Source organism: Ambystoma mexicanum, chromosome 12 (assembly GCF_040938575.1).
Source record: "Ambystoma mexicanum isolate Mex_15411 chromosome 12, UKY_AmexF1_1, whole genome shotgun sequence".
NCBI lineage: Eukaryota > Metazoa > Chordata > Amphibia > Caudata > Ambystomatidae > Ambystoma > Ambystoma mexicanum.
This window is the reverse complement of record NC_090936.1, coordinates 888906191-888930240: the sequence shown is the minus strand read 5'-3', so window position 1 is coordinate 888930240 and position 24050 is coordinate 888906191. Positions and strand designations below refer to the sequence as shown.

At 44.9% G+C, this 24050-nt stretch overlaps 1 protein-coding gene across 5 annotated transcripts in view; it reads left to right on the top strand.

Moving 5' to 3' along the window:
• The window catches only part of OSBPL8 (oxysterol binding protein like 8), a 2810514-nt gene that overhangs the window by 1905766 nt on the left and 880698 nt on the right, over positions 1 to 24050 (top strand). For all 5 annotated transcript variants that reach the window (XM_069629380.1, XM_069629377.1, XM_069629378.1 and 2 more), the window contains 3 exons: positions 10848 to 11085; positions 11620 to 11804; positions 14999 to 15080. In XM_069629380.1, the coding sequence (XP_069485481.1) occupies positions 10848 to 11085; positions 11620 to 11804; positions 14999 to 15080 (505 nt within the window). The remainder of the gene's footprint in view (positions 1 to 10847; positions 11086 to 11619; positions 11805 to 14998; positions 15081 to 24050) is intronic.

Here is a 24050-nt window from a genome sequence, read left to right as displayed (position 1 = left end):
AGCTGAAGACGAAAAGCCAGAGGACAGACGCTTGGTGATCCTAAATGGGCCAAAATACCTGGGAGCCAACTTAACCGGTAAGTTGCGAAGTGGCAGATTCTTAGAGGGTAACCAAACCCTAAGCCCAACCTGAAAATCGGGTTCCTCTCTCCTCCTCCGGTCAGCCTGAGACTTCATATGGTCCTGAGCCACCTCCAATGACATGCGTGCCAACTCATGTTGCTGTTGGATAGTCGAAATCAGAGCATCAGCGGACGGAACCGCACTGGATGGCACAGGATGGAAAGGCATCAATTTCGGATGCTGGCCTGTCGAACAATAGAAAGGGCTGGTTCCGATAGAACAATGGGTAGAATTGTTGTAGGACACCTCGGCAAGGTCCAAACATGCCTTCCAATTGGACTGCGTGGCATTTGCAAAACCACAGAGGTATGCTTCCAGCGTCTGATTTGTCCTTTCAGTGAGACCATTGGTCTGTGGATGATAACCAGAGCTCAAAGCTCTGCGGATACCAAGATGGCCACACACCTTGCTCCAGAAAGAAGAGAGGAATTGAGCACCACGATCTGAAATAAACTTTTCGGGAAGGCCATGTAGCCGATAAACTTCATGCAAAAAGGCTGAAGCCATTCGAATAGCAGTAGGTATCTTCTTGAAAGGAATGAAATGGGCGTACTTAGTGAAACAGTCCATTATACAGGTATACCCGTCAGAGGGAGGCAGATCAACAATAAAGTCAGTGGCAGTGGTGTGCCAAGGATATGGTGCCAACTCAGTCGGTAAAAGTAATCCCAAAGACCATCTTCTGGGAACCTTGGATTGGGCACAAACAGGACAGGTTTCCACATACTTTCGGACCTCACCAGCCCAGCCAGGCCACCAAAATTGTCGAGATAGTAATTCTTGCGTTGCTCTAATCCCTCGGTGACCCCCAATGGGGGAATCATGGAAGCCATGCAATATGCCTTTCCGAATCTCCCCCTCGGGAATGTACAGTCTTATCTGGAAAAACAGGAGGCCATCATGTTCGGGTATTGAAGGCTGTTGAAATAAAGTTGACCTCTTAGGATCTATCCGGGTAGCATCTGATATTGACTGCAAGAGTGGTGATAATGTCAATAAAAAATGATGAGGAGAGATCAGTGATTGAGCCAGACTGGAGTGCCCTTCTTCCTTTTCCATCTCCAAGGACCGAGACAAGGCATCAGCCCTTAGGTTCGAAGATCCGGGGATGTAAGTGACATGAAACACGAATGGAGAGAAAAAGAAGGCCCACCGGGCCTGGCGTGGTGTTCGACATTGCAAGGAGCGCAGATACTGCAAATTGCGGTGGTCAGTTCGGACCTCTGCAGAAAAGCGAGCTCCCAGTAGGTGATGTCTCCACTCTTCAAATGCGGTCTTAATAGCCAATAGTTCTTTCTCGATGACTGCATAATTCTTCTCACTGGGGCTCAGTTTACGTGAGAAGTAAGCCACTGGATATTCAACCGAAGTAGCGGGATCCTTCTGCAAAAGAACAGCCCCTATGGCAAAATCTGAAGCGTCCGCCTCAACAATATATGGTAGTTCGTCCTGAGGGTGACGTAGAATCGGAGCGGCCATAAAAGCTGACTTCAAGGTGTCAAATGCTTGTGTGGCATGAGAATCCCAAAAGTAAGCAATCTTACTGCTAGTCAGTCTAGTGAGAGGCGCCGTGATCTGAGAGAAATGAGGAATAAATTGCCTGTAAAAGTTGGCGAATCCCAAAAAGCGTTGTAAGGACCTTACATCATGGGGCTGTTTTCACTCTTGAATAGCCTGGACCTTCTTGGGATCCATCTCAATGCCAGTCTGACTGATCACAAATCCCAGGAACTCTATTCTCGATTGATGAAAAGAGCACTTCTCCGCCTTGGCGAACAGATGATTGAGAGATAGGCGATGAAGGACCTCACGTACATGGCATATGTGTTCCTCCCTAGATCTGGAAAAGACCAGTATATCGTCCAAATATATCCAGACCGAAATTCCAATCAGGTCAGCGAAGATGTGATCCATGAGTCGTTGGAAAACCGCAGGGGCATTGCACAGACCAAAAGGCATCACCCTGTATTCAAAGTGCCCAAAAGGTGTCTTGAATGCAGTCTTCCATTCATCTCCGCTCTTGATGCGAACCAGATGATAGGCCCCTCGTAAGTCAAGCTTGGTATAGATCCGGGCCATGTGCAGGGTTTCTAGAATACTACGAATCAAAGGTAATGGGTATCGGTCCTCAGTGGTGATATCGTTCAATTGCTGGTAATCAACACAAGGTCTCAAAGTGCCCTCCTTCTTCTTTACAAAGAATAAGGGGAATCCTGCGGGTGACTTGGATGGTGTTATGTATCCTTTACTTAAGCAGTCCGACAAGTAGTCCTGTAGCACTCGTTTCTCGTCCTGAGTTAAAGCATACAGTCTACCATGGGAAATCTCAAAACCAGGCAACAATTCTATGGCACAATCGAACGAACGATGAGGTGGCAGGGGTATGTTTCCTGGTTCAGCAAAGATTTGTTCAAAATCGGCATATTCTGGAGGGATCTGAAAAGTGGAACAAAGACTGACCCCCTTGCCACGAAATTCCAAGGTCGTCTAAGAAACCTGAGTCTGGACTGGCAGGCTGCATTTCTGGGTACAAGAGGTGGAAGAAAAGGTCAAGGTATGAGTCCTCCAATCGATGACTGGATTGTGATACTGAAGCCAAGGTAACCCCAAGACTAACTTGTAGGTAGGAGACTTGATAACATCTAGAGCAAGCTCTTCCAAATGGTCGGCAATCTGAAGCGTTAATCCCACAGTGTGCAGTCGAACTGGTCCAGAAGATAAAGGAGTACCGTCGATAACTTCCACGGGTAGGGCAGTGTGTCTGGATAGAAGGGGAATCTTATTGATGTTTGCGAATGTCTCATCGATGTAATTGCCAGACGCCGCACTATCCAACAGCCCAAAAACCTCTAGAGTCCGACCAGGCAATTGGATATGGATCTTCAGGGTTAGTAAGACAGCTGGTTGCATAGGATGAAGAATTGAACAAGAAGTGGAAAGGTCTGAAAAAGCTATGAGACCTGTCGTTGCCTCTCCTCTACATGAACAGGTCCTCTAGTTTTCCGCCTTCTTCTTCTGTGGTCGTAAAGGACACGTACCCAGGTAGTGCCCAGCGGCGCTGCAGTAAAGACACGGGCGTAATGTTCTTCTTCGCCTCCTTTCTTCCTCAGATAAGGGACCCCTCACAGCTCCCAGCTGCATAGGTTCAGGTCCAGACTCCGTCGAACCAAATGATCCGGCGGGTGAACTGGTCGTTCTAGAACTGACTCTCTCAAACCGACGTCTCTCAGCCTTTCGTTCAGCTAATCTCTGATCAATCCGGAGCACCTGGTTGATTAAGAGTTGGAGGGTCTCAGGTTCAGGGATGTGGAGCAACTCATCCTTGTATTCCTCCCTCAACCCTCGGTGGAACAGGGTCTTTTGCGTGATTTCTGGCCATTGAGAGTCAGTTTGCCAGTAGGCGAAAGCGACTAATATATGTAATAATGTCGCCACTTCCCTGCTTTATGTCCATCAACTGATTCTGTGCAACTGCGGCCAGATTGGGCGTCTGAAAAACCTCCAGAAATGTCTTCTCAAAGGCAGCAAAGTCATTCAATATGGGACTGTTAGTAGCCACAAAAGGTGTTGCCCAGGCGAGAGTGTTCCCGGTTAAATTTCCCAAGATGTATCCAATCTTGGCCTTATCATTATTGAAATGAGTTGACCTGAAGAGAAAATGAATTCGACAGTGATTACAAAACTCTGCCACTCGTCGTGGATCTCCCTCAAACTTAATTGGGCTTGTATGAGCCAAAGAACTCTCAGCTTGTGAGGCACGCTCTGCCCCTTGAGTTATCATTTGACGCAAGGCTTGGTTTTCCTGGTGTAAAGCAGTCATCTCCGCTCTGAGGGCTTGTAACTCATTCCGCAGGTCTTGTGTGTCTTCCATCTCTAGATCGGAAGGTAGGCGTCTCAATCTGTTAAGGTGTGAGTCACGAGAATGTTGCGTACCTGTATGTTTGGTTGATCTCGACGGGGCAGCCAGACTGACGAGAAGAATTGGTGACACGGGGAACCAGCCTCTCCTCCACCCAGAATGGGTACTGGGTAAAAGATGGACCAATTCCCAACGTCACAAGCAGCTTTCTCCTGATTACCGTGACGTCAGGACTGTGCAAGCACAGGGAGGAGAGGCTGAAGGAAACAAGTCCTTGAAACGATGGAGCTCCAAGGTCCAAGGAGGACCGAGACGTGCTGTGGTGCTCAAGAGTCCAAAAATGGCCGAGGCGTACACCAGGGAAAGGTGCTGGATGCTGTGGTTCTCAAGAGTCCAAGGATGGCCAATGCGTACACCAGGAGAAGACACTGGATGCTGTGGTGCTCAAGAGTCCAAAAATGGCTGTGGCGTACACCATGGGAGGACACAGGAAGGATGACCACAGTACACAGGCTGACGTGGAGCAGGAGAAAAGGATAACCAAGGCAGAGCTGACCAGCCAGGCAGGAGTCCGCAAGACCCGGGATAGGAGCGAAGCTGGCGTGGCCCAGGGAAGGAGAGGAGTCCAGAAAAGCAGAGAACCCCTGCAACCCCAGAAGGGAGGAAAAAGGGGAATATCAGAGGGACCCCGGGACAGGACAGGGAGCGGGCAAGAGGAGGACCAAGGAGAAACAGGAGAGGGGAAATCCCCAGGTAAGGCAGGAACCAAGGGAAACTGGCACAGGAAGATTGAAGCATGCGAACAAACACGATCAGGAACAGAACGCGTTGAGACGCGATCTGTTCCCGATCCTCGCTCTCCTTTTATGGGCCGCTGGCGCCCGCGAGGCCTGGAACGCAAGCCGAACGTCGCTGGCCGCCGGCGGACCCAGAGCGAGGCTTGGGAACCAAGCCCCTCCAATCACTGGCGCCCAATCCACGGCGCATGCGCGGAACCGTGATCGCTGTCTCCCGCGCATGCGCCGAGGAGCTGCAGCCTGGGCCCCCGAAGCTCTCCCTCCGGCGCTTCCCCAAGCGCGGAAGCGCGGATAGAGGCGCCAGGAAGGGAAAGCGCTCGCAACGAACCCCGGTCTCCCGGTAAGCGTGACAACATGGTGCAACCGCCGCATATTCCAGGCCATGTTTCTGCTTGGTACATTAACCAGTCTGGTCGTAATGTATAATCGTGTGGCTCATCCCCTTCAGCCGATTCGCTAGTGTAGCTGTCAATATCTTATTATCTTGGTTGAGCATGGATAGAGGCCTATATGAGCTGCACTCCGCCAGTGGTTTGTGGGGCTTGAGAAGGGTAACCACAATCGATTCCCTCGGGCTAAGAGGCAGGACTCCTATTTTATAGGAGTTATTAAATGTGTTCAGGAGCTGAGGGGCCAATTCGTCTGCGTATTCTTTATAGAACTCACCAGGCAGGCCATCCGAACTTGGAGTTTTGCCTGTAGGCAATGATCTAATCGTACACCGTATTTCATCCAATGTAATGGGTGCTTCCAAACTGTTAACCGCGTCTTGGCTTAGACAAGGAAGCTTTATCTCATCTAACACTTATTTTATATGCGCGTGTGACACCTGGGGCCCCTCCTGATGAAGGGCGTGATAACATTCTTTAAAGGCCACATTAATTCCTGTTTGGGTATGACATATGTCACAGTTCTGCGTGTGTATCAAATGAAATGATATTTTATTTATAGTGCGCTCGTTCACAAGTGTTTTGCGTGTTTCACAAGTGTATCGAATGACTGGGACTCTGGTTTTCTTCCCTTTTTATATAACCAGGTTAGCAATCTACCCAGCTTGTCCCCTTCTTTATGTTGTCTCTCGACATATTTGGAGTAATTCTGTTTACCCAGTCTTTCCCAACATTGCGCACACCTTTTCCTTAACGCTGCTGCCTTTACATCTGTGCCAATCTGGCCCATGTGGGATTGTTCCCGCAACTGTAACTGTTCCTCCGCAGAGGAAAATTTGCTGCCTATCAGGTATGGACTCTACTGGATTTTGCAATGACAACTTTACGGGCCTCCCATAGGTTTCCTGCACTGGGGGCACTAACGTATTAATCGTGACATACTCATCAATGCTTTTTTTAATGTGTTCTCGGAAGTGGATGTCTTGCAAGGATTCACTCCTAAATCGCCATGTAGGTATGGGGGTGTCTCTAGAGTACATACCGCCACAGCAGTCAGAAAGGCGCATGGTCTGACAGAACTCTACTTTTGTATTCGGCTAGTATAAAGCTGTGGCCGTCTCCTGGCAGATAAAGAAGTAATCAATCCTGGTGTTGCCTACATGTGGCGTGGAGAAATTAGAAAAAGTGATTGGTGTCCGGGTGTTGTGTCCTCCAGATATCTAACAGGTCGAATGATGTTAGGAGCGTCTGTAAAGACCTGGCAGGTGGTGAAGGTCTCCAAAACCTGGTGTCAGACCTGTCCAATAATGGATTCAAAGTACAATTGAAGTTGCCTCCCCATATAATGTTGCTGTTCCTGCAGGAGCTTGGGTATAGTGTCTGGAAAAACCCTGCCGTGTTGTGGTTAGGAGCATGTGTTTATTAAGCATGTGTCTGTGTATTCTAGGAGCCCATGCACTAGCACTATTCTACCGTCGTTGTCAGTCTTGACGTGGGTGACCTTGAATTGTACCATAGGTGCTATCCAGATCAGGACTCCCCTGGCGTATGCAGATTATGGGGATCAAACTCCCGCCCACTCCATTTCATGGACAACAGAGCTTGTTTATCAGCCGGTAAGTGTCTTTCCTGCAGGAATGCCACATCAACTTTACTTCTCCTAAGGTAGTAGTAGCCCCTGTTTCTTTTCACATAGTTGTTCAGGCCCCTGACATTCCAGGTAAGTATATTTACGGTGCTAGCCATGTGCATTTATGTACCACAATTAAGGCCCCCCACCACAGACCCAATAGGCGTCCCATGACTATGCCGAAAGGCACTGCTGCATAGTAACTTCACTGAGGTTCTTCACTGGCTTTTGTACAGGCAAAACACAACCCTGATTAACTTTCCCAACTTCCCCAACTAAAAAGCCCAGCATCATTACTCATGCTCGGGCGTATCCACGTCTCGCACCCGCCTCTGGTATGTACACCTGAGGCTTGTGCGCAGCGGGAGAGCGGAAAGAACAAGCGCTCCAAAAAACAGAAGAAAAAAGCAACAACAACGGGGGAAGAGGAGACACAAGGGAGCCCCTGGGGCATGTTGTCAGCAGTTGTTGGCCTGGTCCTACTCCTTGGGGGTGATAATCTCAACATAGGGTGGATCCCTTTAGTCAGGTGTAGGTTGAAGCAATATAGAGGAGAAAAGCAGCGTAAGCCGAATGCATGGACTGTCTAGTAAGTCCTTGGTGTTTGTCCAGTACCTCTCTTTCCCCTGTGGCAGGGCATATCTTCTCTCTCTCCATCCACTCCTGTGCTTCCTCCGGACACTCAGGCACAGTTCTTATACAGATCTTGAGGCTTGCCGGGTAAATCAACATATATTTCAAGCCAGCCAACCTTAATTTCGACTTGGCCGCCAGAAATTGTGCACAGCTCTTCTGTACCTGGACGGTGTAATTTAGGTATACCGCTAGGTCTGCTGAGGCTCTCCGTAGCTCACTGCCTTGTCTGGAATAGGAGAGGATCTTTTCTCTGTCTTTATAGTTCAGAACCCTAGCGTTGATAGGTCTAGGTGGGCCCCTAGAGGCAGCCGTTTAGCAAGAGCTCTATATGCTCGTTCAATTGTAAAGCCCTGTGTGAGGTTCCCCGGGCCAATTTCTTGTACGGACAAGTTTTCCACGTACGTTGTGGGGTCCTCACCCTCCGGCAGGCCGACAATATAGATATTTCTGCGGGCCCTTCCTTGCGCGTCTTGCACCCTGTTTTCGAGTAGGCAGACCTTCTGCTGCAGAATATGAATATTGTTGTATGCTGTCTGGAGCTCCTCTGTTTTCTTTCGCTTGGGTTTCTAAATTCGTGGTCCGCTCAGCCAGGTTCTGGACACCCAGAAGCAACTGTCCTACATCTTTCTTGATGGCCTCAAATTGAGTACTCAATGTATCTTTTAGGGCTGCATTGGCCATCTTCACTTGTTGGTGCATCTCAATAGCATCACCCTCTTTCTCCCGCGATGAAGCCATACCGCCGCTGGCTCTTGCGCAAGTGTCCAGGGTTGTCTGGGTGGCCTTTAGCTTGGCTGCTTTCGAAGGCATCCAGTCTATCTTGGGTGTCCCTTTGATTTGGGGCAAACGTTGTGGGCCCGCTCCCTGCCCAGAGGTACCCGGATGTTTGCCAGGGCTGGGTTCCTTTTTCCAAGGCTTTGACTTGTGGAAAGACTCCACCAATGTGGTGCCGTTGTGGCGCAGCATAAACCTGACCAGAGTACTCCGTTATTTCCTTTACTACTGACAGTACCACGGGTGCTGTAACAGTGAGCCACTTCCAGTCGTAGCAATGTGCGTGCTTGTCCTCTCCAGGGATATGATCCTGATCTCTCAAGGGGAGCAGGTAGCATTTCAGGGTTCTCCTTATAGCCAGAGACCTCATCTCTTGTGCCCCGTATCCCCTACCAGGACACCAGCCACCCCCCCCCCCACCCCCAATGACCCGGAGTAGTTGCCATGGAGCACTAACCCGGTCAGCCTGTACCCCAGAAGCCCTGGGTGTTCCTTGGTTGGGCAACTTCCATCGATCTCCTAGAGACAGTCCAGGGATGCCCCAGGTGTCCCCCCTCAGGAACTGAGCCACAGCCCAGGCCAGTAAAGTCAGACAGCAGCCAGTTCTCCTTTGTCTGGCTCGTTCGCGATGCAGCAGGGATTAATCCTGACATAAGCCTCCCCAGCTCCACTGTGCTATGCTGGTGAGACATGACCGATAGCCTTGTTGATGATCCCGTTCCAATCCGGTCTGGCTCTTCTTTAATTCGCCATGCAGGGTGCCTTGCGTGCACGCTGAATTGGCTTCAGCAGGGGATGCCACCCGGTGCAGCCCCTGTGCCAGTGAAATGTGCACATGGCCCCAATGCTGCCCCGGTCGGTGGCGCAGGGTATGGGTCACACTCCCTCTCCCTGCTCTGCAACTTCTCTGAGAATGCGGTTGTCAGGGCTGTTAGGGGTCCTTACTGCGAGCCGTAGACTCCGATAGGCATCCCGATTCGGGTCCACTGTCACTGCGCCCAAACCACCACACCAGTTGGGTGAACTCCAGATCCCGGTCTCCAGCGTCCAGTTGAAACTCCTCCCCGAAGAACCCAGGACCCGCTGCCCACAACCCGCAGCATCAGCTGCTCAGTTCCATCTGTTCTGGAGCCCCGTCATGGAGCTCCTCCCGATGGTCACAATGTTCCCTTCGGACCTCACTGGTTAACCTCAGAGACGGCCCGGCGGTCGTGTGATTGCCACGACAGTCCTGCTGAGTGTAAATGCAAAAGTACACAGCTCCTCCTCGACATCCGCCTTTAACCTCGTCCAGTGGTGCTTCACTGTGGAGCCAATCGCCATCTTGCTGCTGCTTTCAACTTCACTGTGTAGCAACTGATTGCAGCCCTCATTCCGCACCAAATTACATACAGGTGCTCACCAAGTCCTCCTACACCAGATTATGACAATGATCTTGCCGGTGCCCAGGCGCAAAGGATCAATCACCGGATCAGCCCCAGTAGCTCCCCTTAGGACTCCTCATGGCTTCATGCAAGCCACACCCCTCAGCCCCCCCGATACTTCACTGCTTTTGACACAAACCACCCAGAAACAGACCCACACACAGTGCTCACGTTCTGTTCTTCTGAACTGCATGGACCAACACAACAGCAAACCTATCTTTCATTTTACCTCTAGTGGCACCATCCAAACCCACCTGCCCCGCTTTTTCATATCTGCCAGAGTGCCAGGTGACCCTACAAATGGTAATGTAGTGCAGTATAAAATGCAATAACATAACATTTGCAATGCTGATCAAGCTGGCTATTAGAGTATTATCTAGTGATGACATGAAATATTGTGCACTTCATTACCTAACTAGAATTTAGGCTAAGAAATGCACACACGGTTTGTTGCAGGATAATAACTAATTGGTATTTGACCTTTATTTCTTCCTTTATATGTGCGTTTATCATGAGCCAACGATTGGAAATGCTAAAAACTTAATTGATTTTCTTAGTGTTTTTCATTATCCTGATGCACATTATTATACAGAGACATAGAGCTATTGCTATTTGTAAGTTATCCATAAAGCAGTTGCCTGGTGGAACGTACAAAATGCATGTGAGAACATTACTCTCATCAATACAAAGTAACATACATATGTTTTGCAAGTAAGCGTGACGCCGCTGGAACTTCAGTAACAAAGAAATCAAAATTGTAAGCTTGAAGAAATATTTGTTTTGCCCTTCTGCCTTCCTCAAATGTGCATGTTATGGTCTTCTGTTTTTAGTCTTTGCCACATTGAGATTTCATAATCCCAGGAACATCCAAACTGGTTAATTCGGCACATATTGCATGACTCTGATCATTAAAGTCACAGACTCCTCTACTTATGTCCGAGTTGAAGTCTCATTAACACGTTTTGAAAAAGTGGTGTTGCTGAAATTGCATGAAGCTGTAATAGCCCACTTTACACTTATCCTTGTGCTTATTTGTAGTTGTTTTACAAGATTAAGTAATGAGGTTATCTCTAGAGAAAGCTGTTTGTTGTGGAAACCATGAGGATATTATTTGCATTTGCCTTGCATGTTAAAGGTTTAGCAGGTCTGATTGTGCCGTTGGTTTGTGTACATCCAGGATGCTAATGTTTGATTGTTTACCTTTTTATAATTAAGGTTAAATAACAGTGAAATTGAAAGGCATCATTTTAAAGATACAGACATGTACTCTGATAAATCAGACCGAGATAATGATCAGGACCATGATGAATCAGACAACGACGGGCTGGGAAAAAGCGAAGAAAGTGACAGTGATACATCAGAGAGACAGGACGATTCATTCATTGACCCTGAACCTATTGACATTATCAAGGAGACTGCCTATGTCGAGGAAGTCAATGAAGAACTTGGAGAGGTAAGCCTTTGGCCCAATAGGTCATTGACATCTTGAAATAAATCATCTTTAATTCTATGATAGTGCCCTGCACTGCATTATTTAACATGGATTCTTAATCTATGTGCTCAGTTCCCGAACATCTCGTCTTGGACTCCTGCCAAATATTTTATTTAGCTCATAAATAGGGTGCCCTTACAAATTGGAAGGCTAAAGCCAGAAAGTTTGGGGGAAAAATATGGTGTAACCGGTTGATCTTAAAATGACAGTGGCAAATGTCCACTTGTGTATACATAGCCTGCATCTTCCAAGCTCTGTAAAATAGGATGGTTGCTAACTTGTATTATCTATAAGATATATGTTTTGTAGTATAAACACACTGGGACACCTAAACAATTGTATCAATGACATTCTATGATGCAAATACAATCCGTGTGTATTGTGAATACTAGTTAATCGTTAATTTGCATATCACTGACTATTCTTTAAAGGGGAAGATTATTTAAAAATGTTTGTCATTTTTGTGACACGTTCTTTCTAAATATTTCATTTTAGGCGGGTGAAGCTTGCCAAACGGAAACTGTGTCGGAAGAGCACAAGAGCCTTATCTGGACACTTCTGAAACAAGTCCGTCCTGGGATGGATCTATCAAAAGTGGTACTTCCTACATTCATTTTGGAGCCTCGTTCCTTCTTAGACAAACTCTCAGATTACTACTACCATGCAGACTTTTTGTCCGAGTAAGTGTATTCTCCTTTCTCCCTCTGATCAGTTTACCTCTTTCATTCATACACACTGCATACTCTTTTAAATCTGTTTTATTGGCGGATTTACACAATCCCATTTCTAAATGTTGAATTTGAAAGGTTCTTGGTTTTCTGTTTATTTGCGTTCTTTTATTTTTTAAATTATACTTTTTAATTAAACATATTGGGTACAATTTACAAAATAAGATGTGCATCTGATGCAAGCAAGTCCTTGTTTTCACTAAGGGGACTTTGGTGGAGGAGGAGGGAGTGGCTACAGACCTGGGATTAATGATTCATGTTGGTGTGGGCTTACTTCACATTGGCTATGGTGTGTCTAACAGAGTGTGACACTGCTTTTTGTACATTTCTAATTCTATTTCAGGGGTGGAAATGTAAACACAAAAATAAATGTGCTCATGAAAAGCACACACATTTCTATTTGGGGCACAGAAATGAAGGCCTGGGCCTCAAAAAGTGTTGTTCTTCATTATGAATTCCCCAGTGCCTCACTTTCGACAGTGAGCCAAGCACAGGATATGGTGCCACAGTGGAAAGCGTGTCCTGGACTAAATTCCTTAATGATTAAGTATTTTAGCCTTCAAACTAAATGAGGACTGGTTATTTTTTGGAATTGAGGCCAGGACCGCGCCCCTCGCACAAATATGATAATGTTACAAAAGAGATCCTGCGCCTCACTTTCACCCCTTTCTAATGAGATAATTACTCAAAATGTACCCTTGAGGATGTGCAACATCACGGCTCAGACCAAATCACAGTTTTGGACCCATAGAGTTAGAAAAAAATATATATATTTTATTTTGTTTAATTATACCAAATTTCATTCTGTTCTTAAAAATCGTTCAACCTCCATAGGTATACAATGTAATCTTTAAAAAAAATCAACACTCTAATTTGTTGCCAACATAAAAAACAACCCAATATCAACACAAATTAGGAAAAAGGAGGGAAGTGGAGAGGTGAATATATAAACTGAATACACCAAATTGAACAAGGAGAAATCTCCACCTAAATTCTGTCACTAACAAAATTCATAAACACATTTACACATTCAAAAAAAAGGCAAGACAATACAATTTGATTTCATAAAAACACATTAAGAAACCACTGTACAAATCAGAGAAAAGCAATTGTCACTACTAGCAAAGCTATATCGATGTAACATTCAGCTGTCTAGTACTTAATCCTTATATTTGATCACAGGATTACTCAGTATTTGTTTAGTGAATACAAGCTATAAATGCTCTATTGTGGACGTGTCTGTGATCACACAGTATCATTGTCCCAACATGTTTCATTCCCTAAATCTGTAAATCTTGTGAAGGGAAATTCTTCAGGGGTATTGCTTCAATATTCAAACAGTGTAGCATTAGTCAAACTTGTATAATGTCGATTCCCTTTAAAAACGTTTTGGTTTGGCCGGAGTTGCAGCCCTCGAGGGATTCCTTCTTGTTATGAATTAACTATAACCTGATGGAAGAAACGGGGGAAAGAAATAAACACAACATATAAAGTCTGTTGTGTTGGGTTCAGAACATAAACTGGGCAATCATCTCGACCTGAGTATATAATTGAATAGGTGAGGCTTACCACACTGCAAACTTGGTAAATAGTAAAAGGTGTAGGGTGCACTTCTTATAAGTAAAGCGCTAATTCCCTAGGGGGAAAAAAAGAGAAGAAAATAACTTGTGGTCAGGGTTCTGTGAGGACAAGGTGTTCTTATTTTATAGTACCTTTTTATAGATTTAAATACTCTTCTGCATAAAGCTCATGATGTTAATGGCATACGGTCAACTGTCTGTCAATTGTACATGTAATGTACTGCAGTCCGTCAATGGGACTTGTCTTTCTTAAATTAGGAATTGAGCCATAAATTGGGCCAAAGAATGATGGTTAATTTGTTTTTCAAGAGCTAAATCTCCATAAAGGCGACCCGGATCGTAAAAGGGTCCAAAAGGACAATTCAATGTGAGTCAAGATGTAATGGAAGACTCTATATTACAAAAACTCATTTTCCATAAGTACACCTTGAATAGTGAAAGTAATCTAGTAAGGGTACTGAAAGCCATTCTATCAAGTGGCTTACAATAAGTATTTTAGCCTTACACCAACAAAGTTACAGATTTTATGGGTGGGAAGAAACTACCTATGAAAGGCATTTTTTGCAGACAGTCTCTTGAGAATCCCCATCCACCAGAATGCAGTTTTGCAGAATGCGCCCGAGCAGAAACATTTATAAATCTGGACGATTGTGTATATGTACAAAGTCTATTAAGAGATTGTGCATATCTTATTTGGTCTGACAATACTTTTGTAGTCTTCTCCTCACGGTGCTACTAATCTTCCTACTTTCTTCCATGGTTGTGAAACTCAGCTAATCTGAATCCTCAAGTCATATGTTATCTACCTTGAAAACATAGCTCTTGGCAAGGTAAAATAATTAGTATGTTTCTTATCATGTCTATGATGTCCTATTAAAAATAACTCTGTTCCATCTCAACTGGGTGTGTGAAGTCACACTGGGTGTACAGGTTATAAAGTCGCTTTCATCTAGATAGAATCTGCTTTTATGAACCCCTTGCTGAAACTGCACCCTTGAATACACCGAAAAGCAACAGAATACCTGATTTCCAAGCAGTAATATGAAGGAGTCATTTGAATCAAATAAGCCTTGCCTGTAATTCTTGGGACAGTTGTATGAAACCAAGTCCTAATTAGTCATATGTTCTTTAATTACCTTCAACACGTGTACTGGTGGAAAATATTTCAAAAACTGCATTTTGTTGATAAAGATAAATAGGAACTCTTGTTTACCATCCAGAATGTTCAATTCGTTGTCTATGTGTAGCAGTTTCAGTGCTGCCCGCCACATGACAGAAAGATAGACTTTTGGCCTCATTACGAGTCCGGCGATAGCCGTGCCGGTAAAACCTGCAGGCTGCTGCCGGACTCGTGCATTTTTCTGGCGCCTGGCTCCACCGAAAGACCGGGGTATTACGACCCTGGTGTTCCTGGAAGTCAGGCGCTGGAAAAATGTTAATCCTCATTCCCATTTCAGTCCCATTGGACACATTACAGCTGTGCATTCCAGCCTGTTGCTCTCTTTCTGCAGAATATCACTAATAAGGATTATTCTGGTTTAATAGCTTTACATCATTGTTTCCTAGGGCCGCAGTTGAGGAGAATGCTTACAATCGATTGAAGAAAGTCGTAAAATGGTATCTGTCAGGATTCTACAAAAAGCCAAAGGTATGTTTCTAACCCCCATTCGGGCCACATTTGTGCAACTGCAGGATGTTTTCTGTGTGTCAGTCTCCTGATACATCTGTTAAGATTAGGCTGCATGGTTAATGAGGACTGCTTTATTCTGCCCAATACAGATGTCCAGTTTTGATTATTGCTCATAGCTTCCAGATGATTCCATACAACGTTTGCACTTTGTCAGAGACAATCTGCTGCATCTGCTTTTGCCTAAATGTGCACCCTTGCCCAGTTCCTCTGTTGTGTGAAGCGGTGGGCACAGTTGGTGTTCTAGCAATGTATTTGGCAAACTCACCTCTCGCTTACAATGACCTCTTGGTGAATCCATGCTGTACGAGTTATACCTCGAACTAGTGGACCCTCAATCCATTTCTAAAGCTTAAAAGAATTGCCTGCTGAAATTCATGACTGAATCCCTATAAAAACATTCTCCTCCACAATGCATTCATACAATCCATTGTGGATCTTATTTTTTATGGAGTTTTTCCCAGTCCAGGCATTGGGTGGTATGCGTCTTGCTTTCTAACTTTTTGAAATCTATCTGTACTTGCGTTTCTCCGACCGTTTATTCAGAATGGTTTCATATCTGAATCGAGGGTATCGCACACACCAACCTTTTCATCCATGCACACGTTATTTTGCTTCCGCAGGTTATCCCTTTTGATTCTGTTATACAAAGACATTTGCAAAGCTTTCACAACTGTACCTTTGGTGTCAGCTTCTGCTGCTTCCTTAAATTCTTAGTTACTCTTGGTTCTCATGAAAACACTTTGTAGTTATTTATTTAGGCTTTTCTTAGCACGCTCTTTCGGGTTCTTGCTTCAGTGCACGAGAACAAGGTGATCTAGTGTGAGATGGACATGAAAGAGGAGAAAGCAAGCAGTGAGATAAGGAGTGGGATCAGAGAAGTAAATTAAAGTACAAAAATGAACACTACAGTCTTGAGGGAGGACAGAACAAGCATTAATTTTACTTGTGATGCAGTTGGGAGGCCAAGGAGTGTTCCATGAGCTGAAGGCATACTTCCTCGATAATGTTTTGAAAATGATTTTGATGTCTAGGAATCCAATGATATTAGTGGTTTTGCTGTTTAGTAGATCTTTGCACTTTCTGGTATAGGAAGGGCCTTTATGAATCGCTCTGTACCTGGTCTTACCTGGGCTTTGCAGCGTGGAGCTGAAGTTGGGTAAGGCCAGTCCTTCCAAGTAGCCACGGTTACAAGGATGACAGTAGAATACCTCTGGTTGAAAAAGCACAGCTCAAAACCTCCATGCAGTACCTCTCTTGAGTCCCTAAGTACCACAATACCTTTTACATGTTCCAATGTGTTTTAATTTTGCCACAAATAGTATATAGTTTGTTGGCTTTATCACCTTTCGTGTAATAAAATGACCTGTTAAGTTGTGCCGATCGGTCCGCTTGGAGTGTTTCTAGCTTTGAAAGGCCTTTCCCCTTTCCTGAACCTCTTATTCAAAGTCCCTTCAGGTCTGTTCTTTTGCTCTCATTAGTGGAGCTGTTTTTCCAATCAGTTCTCCCCTAAATACTGCTTAGCCCTCATGCCAGATTAATCTGCGTTCCATTGGTCCCTGAATACTTTCTTAAAGCAATTAACAATTATTTCTCTTATGTTTCGCCTAATGACTGGGTCTCTTATCGCCAGAGTATTTGCCATTGTGAACGGGCTACTTGTGGGGGGTGATATGTTGTCTAATATTAATGTGACCGGTGTGTGGTCAGTGATCAGTTTTTGTTACATTTCTGCTGCAATGCTTTTAGGGACTCGTGTAGAAGCAATTAGGAACATATCTAGCCTAGAGTGGCTCCTGTGTACTGCTGAATAAAATGTGTAGTCTTTTTCCCCCCTTGGTGATGGAACCACCATGTCTCAATTTACCCCAGCACTCTCAGTAGTTTAGTTATTGCTTTAAAGTTCTTTGGATCTGATGGTGTGCCATGTAAGGATCCACTAGACAATTGAAGTCCTGCTCTACAAAGGGCTTTCCTTCCGCAAATGAATTTATTATCGGGATCAAGTGTAATAGAACCTTACCCTGGTTATCATTTGGGCAATAAACCGTCATGAGTGTCATTGGTAACTGTGGCAAGCCAGAAGGAGCCAGACTAATTACTGGCATGTTCAAGGTTGTTTGTTAAAAGGAAAGCATCCTATCCAGCCCTACCGTTATAAGGGACTTTCCCTGCCTAATAAACTTAGATTAATCGTTCTCAAAAGAAAACAGTCTTTAGTCCAAATCGTCGAACGGACCCTACCACTTACGAAAACATAACAGAAAGAAGGAGCCCGAAGCAATAGCCTCGGGGCTTCATCCTGGCCCAATAACTTGGATCACTTTTGCATATGATTCCTAGGTTCATCAATGTCGCAAAAACACAGTTCACAACCATAGATGTATTTACAACAAGGCCGACTAGGCCCATTTCTAGTGCGGCAGATTGCCAGAGGAGCAACATTTTATTACAGTTTATTTTCAATCTACTGGTTGTCATTTTTAAGTATGAAGCCAATTTTGTTTCTCTAAGTCTGCCTGATCCTCAACACCGTGAGTAATTTTGAGCTGTTAGCAGTCATTCCACTCTGAAAACTAACGTATTTGATGGCCAAACTGAATATATGCTTGATATTTACAAAAGCTTTATTGTTAAGGTGACTTTTGTTTTAAATAAACAATTTTTTAAAAGACAACGCGTACCAAAACCAGTGTGCCTTAGATATTTAGTGATTCAGTCATACAACTCTCACAGACATATATGACCTATATAAAGCTGTTTGGTCATTCTTACCGTCCCGATATTCTCTTTAATATGCAAAACGGCCAAAAGCTAATTTGTTGTATCAGTGCCACTTCACATTAACTTTGGTGTTTTCTGATCTATACACACATACACTGTGTTAAGCAATCACTTTTATATTGAAATACACAACATGAATTGTTTAAACTGTTGCAAAAATGTTTTTCCGTTCAGAAAAGGAAAGGTTAAAAATGATGCATCATTTTACAATATTAAACGCACGCCTATGCTTAAGTCAAGCACAGAGACCACACAGGCGGCTCTAAAATGATGTTCAGAAGCAATCACTAATTTCCTTCCGCATGCCCCCACAGAGGTCTGGGGCTGCCCAAAAGGTGCAAGTATGAAATAGATCATAGAGAAGTTGCAATGGCGAAGAGTAAATCTGAATGCGAGGTGCATCAAGAAACCTCTGAAAGGATACCCAAAGCCATAGAAGGGTGAGAACAAAAACTGTGTGCCAAAGGTACGTACTGTTTCGCAGCTGTAAAGGTGTCCCGAAAAGAAATCCATTCTATCATCTTTACAGAAGCTCCTCAGTGCTAAGCAGGCAAATAATTACCTTAAACGCAGGCTGGCAAGACCCATAGTCTAAACCACACCTACAAAGGTAATATTGTGCTGGAACGCCCAATTCATTGCTCAAATTTACTCTTGGAGTGTTGGGCATTTTGAACAATTGCACAAACTGCAATGATGTGTAAACAGTATGTACCACTTAATTTGTTATAAAAGGTGCCTGCATTGTGCAGCTACGAGGAATGCTGTTGCTTCCCACACATGAATGTTCAGGGTCGTCCATATCCATTACTCCTCTGTGAGGATTGCGAGGCATCAGAACTGAGTCGAACACAAGGTATTCATATTCTCAAGAAACTACATTTTTTAAACAAAAATGGGTTGGCAAACTGCCTAACTGGCCCTATTCTAAAAGGAATGTCCCTACCTAAAAATCAAAACTAAGGATCAATCTGTCATGAAGTCCGTAACTGAAAAGTCTTCTTTGTATCCAAAACATCCTATCCTGGCCCTCACATTAAAACAAAACAACAAAGGGTGTAGGGAAATTTCATTTTCTAAATTGTTGTTAAGTGTTCCAAAATGTAATAATGACTAACAAAAATATTTTCCAAGGTGAAGACCCTTGGATCCACGGGTTGGTCCCCTTTCCCTGGTTTTCTTGAATAAGATGGCAACAGTTCCTCTTCAATTAACAGTACCTTTGTTTGTTCACTGGATTCGCACATTTTTTTGTTTAAATCACAAGTTTTGCAACAGTCTTTCTGTATGGTTTTCCTTGAGCTCTGTAGATTGCCTGGTGTACTCCCCTGCCATGAATCTTCATTCAATCTCATCCACCTGGTATACTCGCCTGCCAGGAATCTTTACATTACTTCAATTGCCTGGTGTACTTGCCTGCCAGGACTTCTCTAAATTGATTCACAGTTCCTTGGTTAATCGAAAATGGCCTATGCTGTGAGGTACTTTGTATATTGGCCTATGGTAGCACTTGCTCATACCTCTCCTCCATACTGGCATCTTAAACTTGTCAAATGCAGGCTGGCATGCTTCTCTGGACTCCTTGCGGTCCCCAGTGGCTTTTGGATGACTCGCCGGTCTCTGCTGGCGTCTTCGACTCTGCCCGTGCCTTTGTGGAACAACCGCTTTGTTCGCTTTGCACCCTGGAGTCAACAGTGGTCTCCCCAGCATTCTGTGTGGCTCCACGGTCACATGTTGGCTTTCTCTCTCATCCCGGACCGATGGACGCTACTTCCACGAGCGGCCTGACACCTAGGAGCTTCTGCGAGCTCTTCGTGTGTCTACAACATTTCCTTCTCTTCGGCGGTGTCCCTCCTACTGTCCCGGGAACACTCTCTGCACGTGCCGTGTTCTTGAGCCTCCTTCTGGAGTGTATGGTTCACTCCTGCACTGCTTCTGCTTGCCTTTGGAGTGCGGACACCATCTTTAAATGTCCCGCATACAGTATGCTTTGCAAAACAACTAGTCTGCACGTTGTACTTTGGGCACTGGTCATTCTGCGCAAACTCTCTCAACCTCCTGCTCGTCTCAGTATCTGAGTGTTTATGTGAGTTTGAGTCCATGAATGTCATTGGGCTTCTACTTCCTAAATGTTTTTTCTCAGGATGTTTAAAATAAGGCACATTAGAAACAGAGGGTGGTATGTGGGAGTTTATGTATTTGAAAATTGCATGGCGCCTATACACATGTGTTTCAAGGCGCCACAAGACAGAAGGGCCTGGGGGGGCAGAGGGAAAAAAACAATAACAGTCCTAATAGGCCTTGTGACATTCAAACCGTGCAAGTGCAGTGACAGAGTGCAAGGAGAGGGTGAAGGTCAGGGCAGAAGGGCTGGGAGGAGGAAAGGGGGCGATGGCCCAGGGGGCTGGGCAAGTGCTAAGAGGAGTCAAGAGGGGCAAGTGTCAAGGCAAATGGGCAAGAGTTGTGTGTGTTTTGGCCAAAGGTGGAGTACTGACTAGAGTGGCAATATGTGATTAGGACTTTGGGTATCACAGGTTCTTTTTATGGGAAATGGGGGAATACCCCGTCTCAACCAATGGAGCCACAGCCTCTCCCCGGTAGGTGTCTCCTCCCATGTGATTCTCCCTCATAAAACCACCCCAGGGTCAGGATAAGGTAGCTGCGGCCGTCCCCTGACCACATGGGAGGAGGTAACCACCGGAGAATCCATGATGACGCCATTATCACAGAATGCACAGCAAAAGATTACAAGAACCTTCTCCAACTGTCTTTACTGAGGTGTTTATGCCCAGGCAGAGTTTACAAACTTCACTTTTGATTTTGCCATATTTTAATGGTGCTCCAGCCCAAGGGATTGGAGGTACATCGGCTGCAGCAGGAAACTTGCATTATTTCTATTTTTACCCCTGCGTACACCAGAGCTGTAACCCTGTGAAGGTGTTAAGCTCTTTTCATTCAGCCTTTGTATAGGATGTGCCTGTATCACTTCATATATTTCTTATGTAAACTTTACCATTTGACAAGACTGGATGCAGACATTTAGTTATGTTGTATTAATATTACAGATCAGCCCAGGTACTTCTCATAGAGTCACAGCAGGCAATTTGTGAGAGAAACCAGATATTAGCATTGAAACCAAAATTCCTCGCTCCAACCTTCTCTCACTTGTGTCCAGTTGGCAGTTTGTTCTTATCGCTTCTTCTGAAAGATTGTTTTAGGCCCTTATTGAAAGTAGACAATTAGCCGTAAAGATTACCTCCAGTGCACTTAACTGCAACTTCTCCAAATCTTGGGTAGCAGAGTTCTTAAAACACTCTTTCAACTTACATAACATAGAAGATGACAGGCTTGAATCAATAGAGAGGAAGCAATAACGTTCTAATACTTGCACCCTTAAAAACGTCCTTATAATCTTATGGAGCCAAACTGGAGGACAAAATGGGGCTGAAGGGGTGTTGTTTTGACAACGCAGACAGTTTGTTTAAGAGGTAGAATCTGCTGAACGTGCAGAGGCTGGCAGAGATAGTGTAAAGAAGTGGGGGGCACATGCACTTAATTGGGCGTAGGGCAGCAGAAGGCCTAACTATGCCACTGTTCACAACCTCTGTGTGGGTTCTGTAGATCAATTCTCACTCTTTAGGACAAAAAGGTTTTCCTTATACAATTCCACCAATTTAGACTTGGCGCTGTACAACGTTCTTGTTTTATCCTAAATGCATTTCTCAAGCTCTCTGCAGGTTCTCTGTGCCAAGTTTTCCTCAGGAAAAACAAGTTTTCTTTACCACAACTACACAATATTCCCCTGGTGATTGACAGTGTTCTTGTCTTGCTTGTAAATACTGGAACCCTCCAGATTCACTCATCACAATTCTGTATGTTATATTTCAGGATTCTTGGACTTCTCAGAGTCCTCTGGCCCTCAGTCAGGCTTGTTTTAGCCAGGCCTCAGTACAGCGTCTGCCTGTTTGGGCTTTCCGGGCTCCCATAAAATACTTATGGCTACTCCAGCCTTGAAAGTTAAAGTCCCTCAGTTTCTCTGGCTCTCCAAAGCCCTATGGCCCTTTGATAGGCTTGTTTGATCTCTGTTTGGGTTTTCCAGGATCTCGTAACCCTTTTGGCCGTCCGCCTCTCTTAACAATGTTACTTCTTCAGGATAATTTGATTAATTGATTTTTTATTTATTATGCACCTATACGCAAGTGTTTCCCAGCCGTTTGCTTCTGTTCAGTTAAAGTCTCTCCGTTTCTCAGGGCTCTCCGAAGCCCTGTGGCACTCTGATAGGCTTGCTTCCATTCTGCTCTGGTTTATCAGGCTCCCATAACCTAGTCGGCTTCCCCAGCCTTGAATATCAATGTTCGTACCACTCAATTGCACATTCTCCTCTGGAGCATTTGCTTTCCTTCTGTTGCTTGACTTAGCAGCAAATGCATTTCTTGTGCAGTGATCCGTACTCCCTTCTGCAGTCTGGTCTTGGCATCACGCCCCAGGCCCACCACTGCTTCCTTGTGGTCACGCCACCAGATGAGACGGTTGCTTCTCCGTCTCTGCCTCTTTCCCGACCTTTTTTTGCTGATCGGTTAGGACGTCAGCCTTCCAGCGCCCAGGTAGTAATTCCCTCGCACTCCACACCAGCGCTGGCTACGCGGTCTAGCGTGGCTCTGCCCTTCCAGGATGTCTTCTCGTCAGAGGTTGCCTATGTGTAGGACTCTTTTTTTTCCTCCCTGCGTAGGAGTTTCTCTTCAATTCAAAGTTCCTCTTGGATTTATATACATCATCACAAACAAAAGGGGTGTGTACTCCTTCTTTGACTATGGTGTCAGCATTACCTGAAGCCAAAGCGATTGAAGACATTTCAGTATTGTGGATTTAAAGGTTCCTCTCAGGCGAGAAATGTCGAATTGTCCAGATTCATCACAGAACCCTTTTGTGAGGGGTCAGAAATGAGAGGCGGACACAGAGTGGTAGTGTTTTCAACATCAGACATCTTTATTAAAATAAAAGGTTTGGATAAAGGCCTCTATTTCCCTATCATAAAGAGAGTTTCCCTACCTAAGAAACTAAAACTAAAGATCAGTCTGTGTCTCATTGTCAAAATTATATACATTGTCCTTGTTCCAAACATGCCATTCTGACCCTTGCACTAGAAATGAATAACTAAAAGTGTAAGGGAAGTGTCTCTGATGTAGGTTTGGTAAAGATTTTCAAAAACAAGTAGATAAATCCAACAAAACAGTCCTTGAATCCAGAGAGTGGTCCCTTCCCCTGAATATCTCACATAGGATGGCAAAAGTGTTTTTTCGAAATAATAGTTCCTTAAGGGTGGCAAAAGTGTCTCTTTCAAACAGCTTCTTACGGAGAACCTCCTGGGATACTCCCCTGCCAGGAAGCCTTTTGTAGGTTCATCAGATCCCCTGGTATACTCTCCTGTTATGTATCTGTCCACAATGTCTTATTCCTCTGTATATTTCAAATGGAATCTGGTGTACTCACCTGCCAGGATCCCTTTCTGGTGCCTGATGATCCCCCAGTATGCTCCCCTGCCAGTTATCTTCTCTCCAAATGCTCACTGCTTGATATGCTTCTTTCACTAGGACTTCTTTTAAGGTTATCAATGTCTTTCAGTATACCACAGCTGTATTCCTTCACGGTCTATACTTTGTCTTGATGTTCTACTTGTTCCAACTTTCCCCACATAGATATCTTGTATATGGAAACTTGTTCACGTCCAGCCTTTTAACTTCTTCATTAGTATTCATTGGCTTGTGGAAATACTTGCTCCAACCTTCCCCATATTGACATCTCATACATGAGGATTTGGGCAAATTCTGTCTTTGTATTCTACTTGGTTGGTATTAAAAATAAGTTCTCAATGGATCACATGCCTGTCGGTATGTTCCAGCATCCCAAAGGTCTCTGGGCAGACTCGCTGGTGTCTGATAGCGTTCTGATCCGTGGCACGTTGCTGCAGTGATGCTTTCATTCTCGGATGGCGTTTCCCGCTCTGCAGACTTTCTCTCAGCTCCCCTTCCAGCTCTGCGTTCACCCGCCGGTAAGCCTGCTGCTTCTGGACACAACTGTGCCCCGGGTAGCTTTGCTGTTGCTGCCCACTCCCCAGTGGTTCTACCACGGTACCTGCTATTTCTTCTG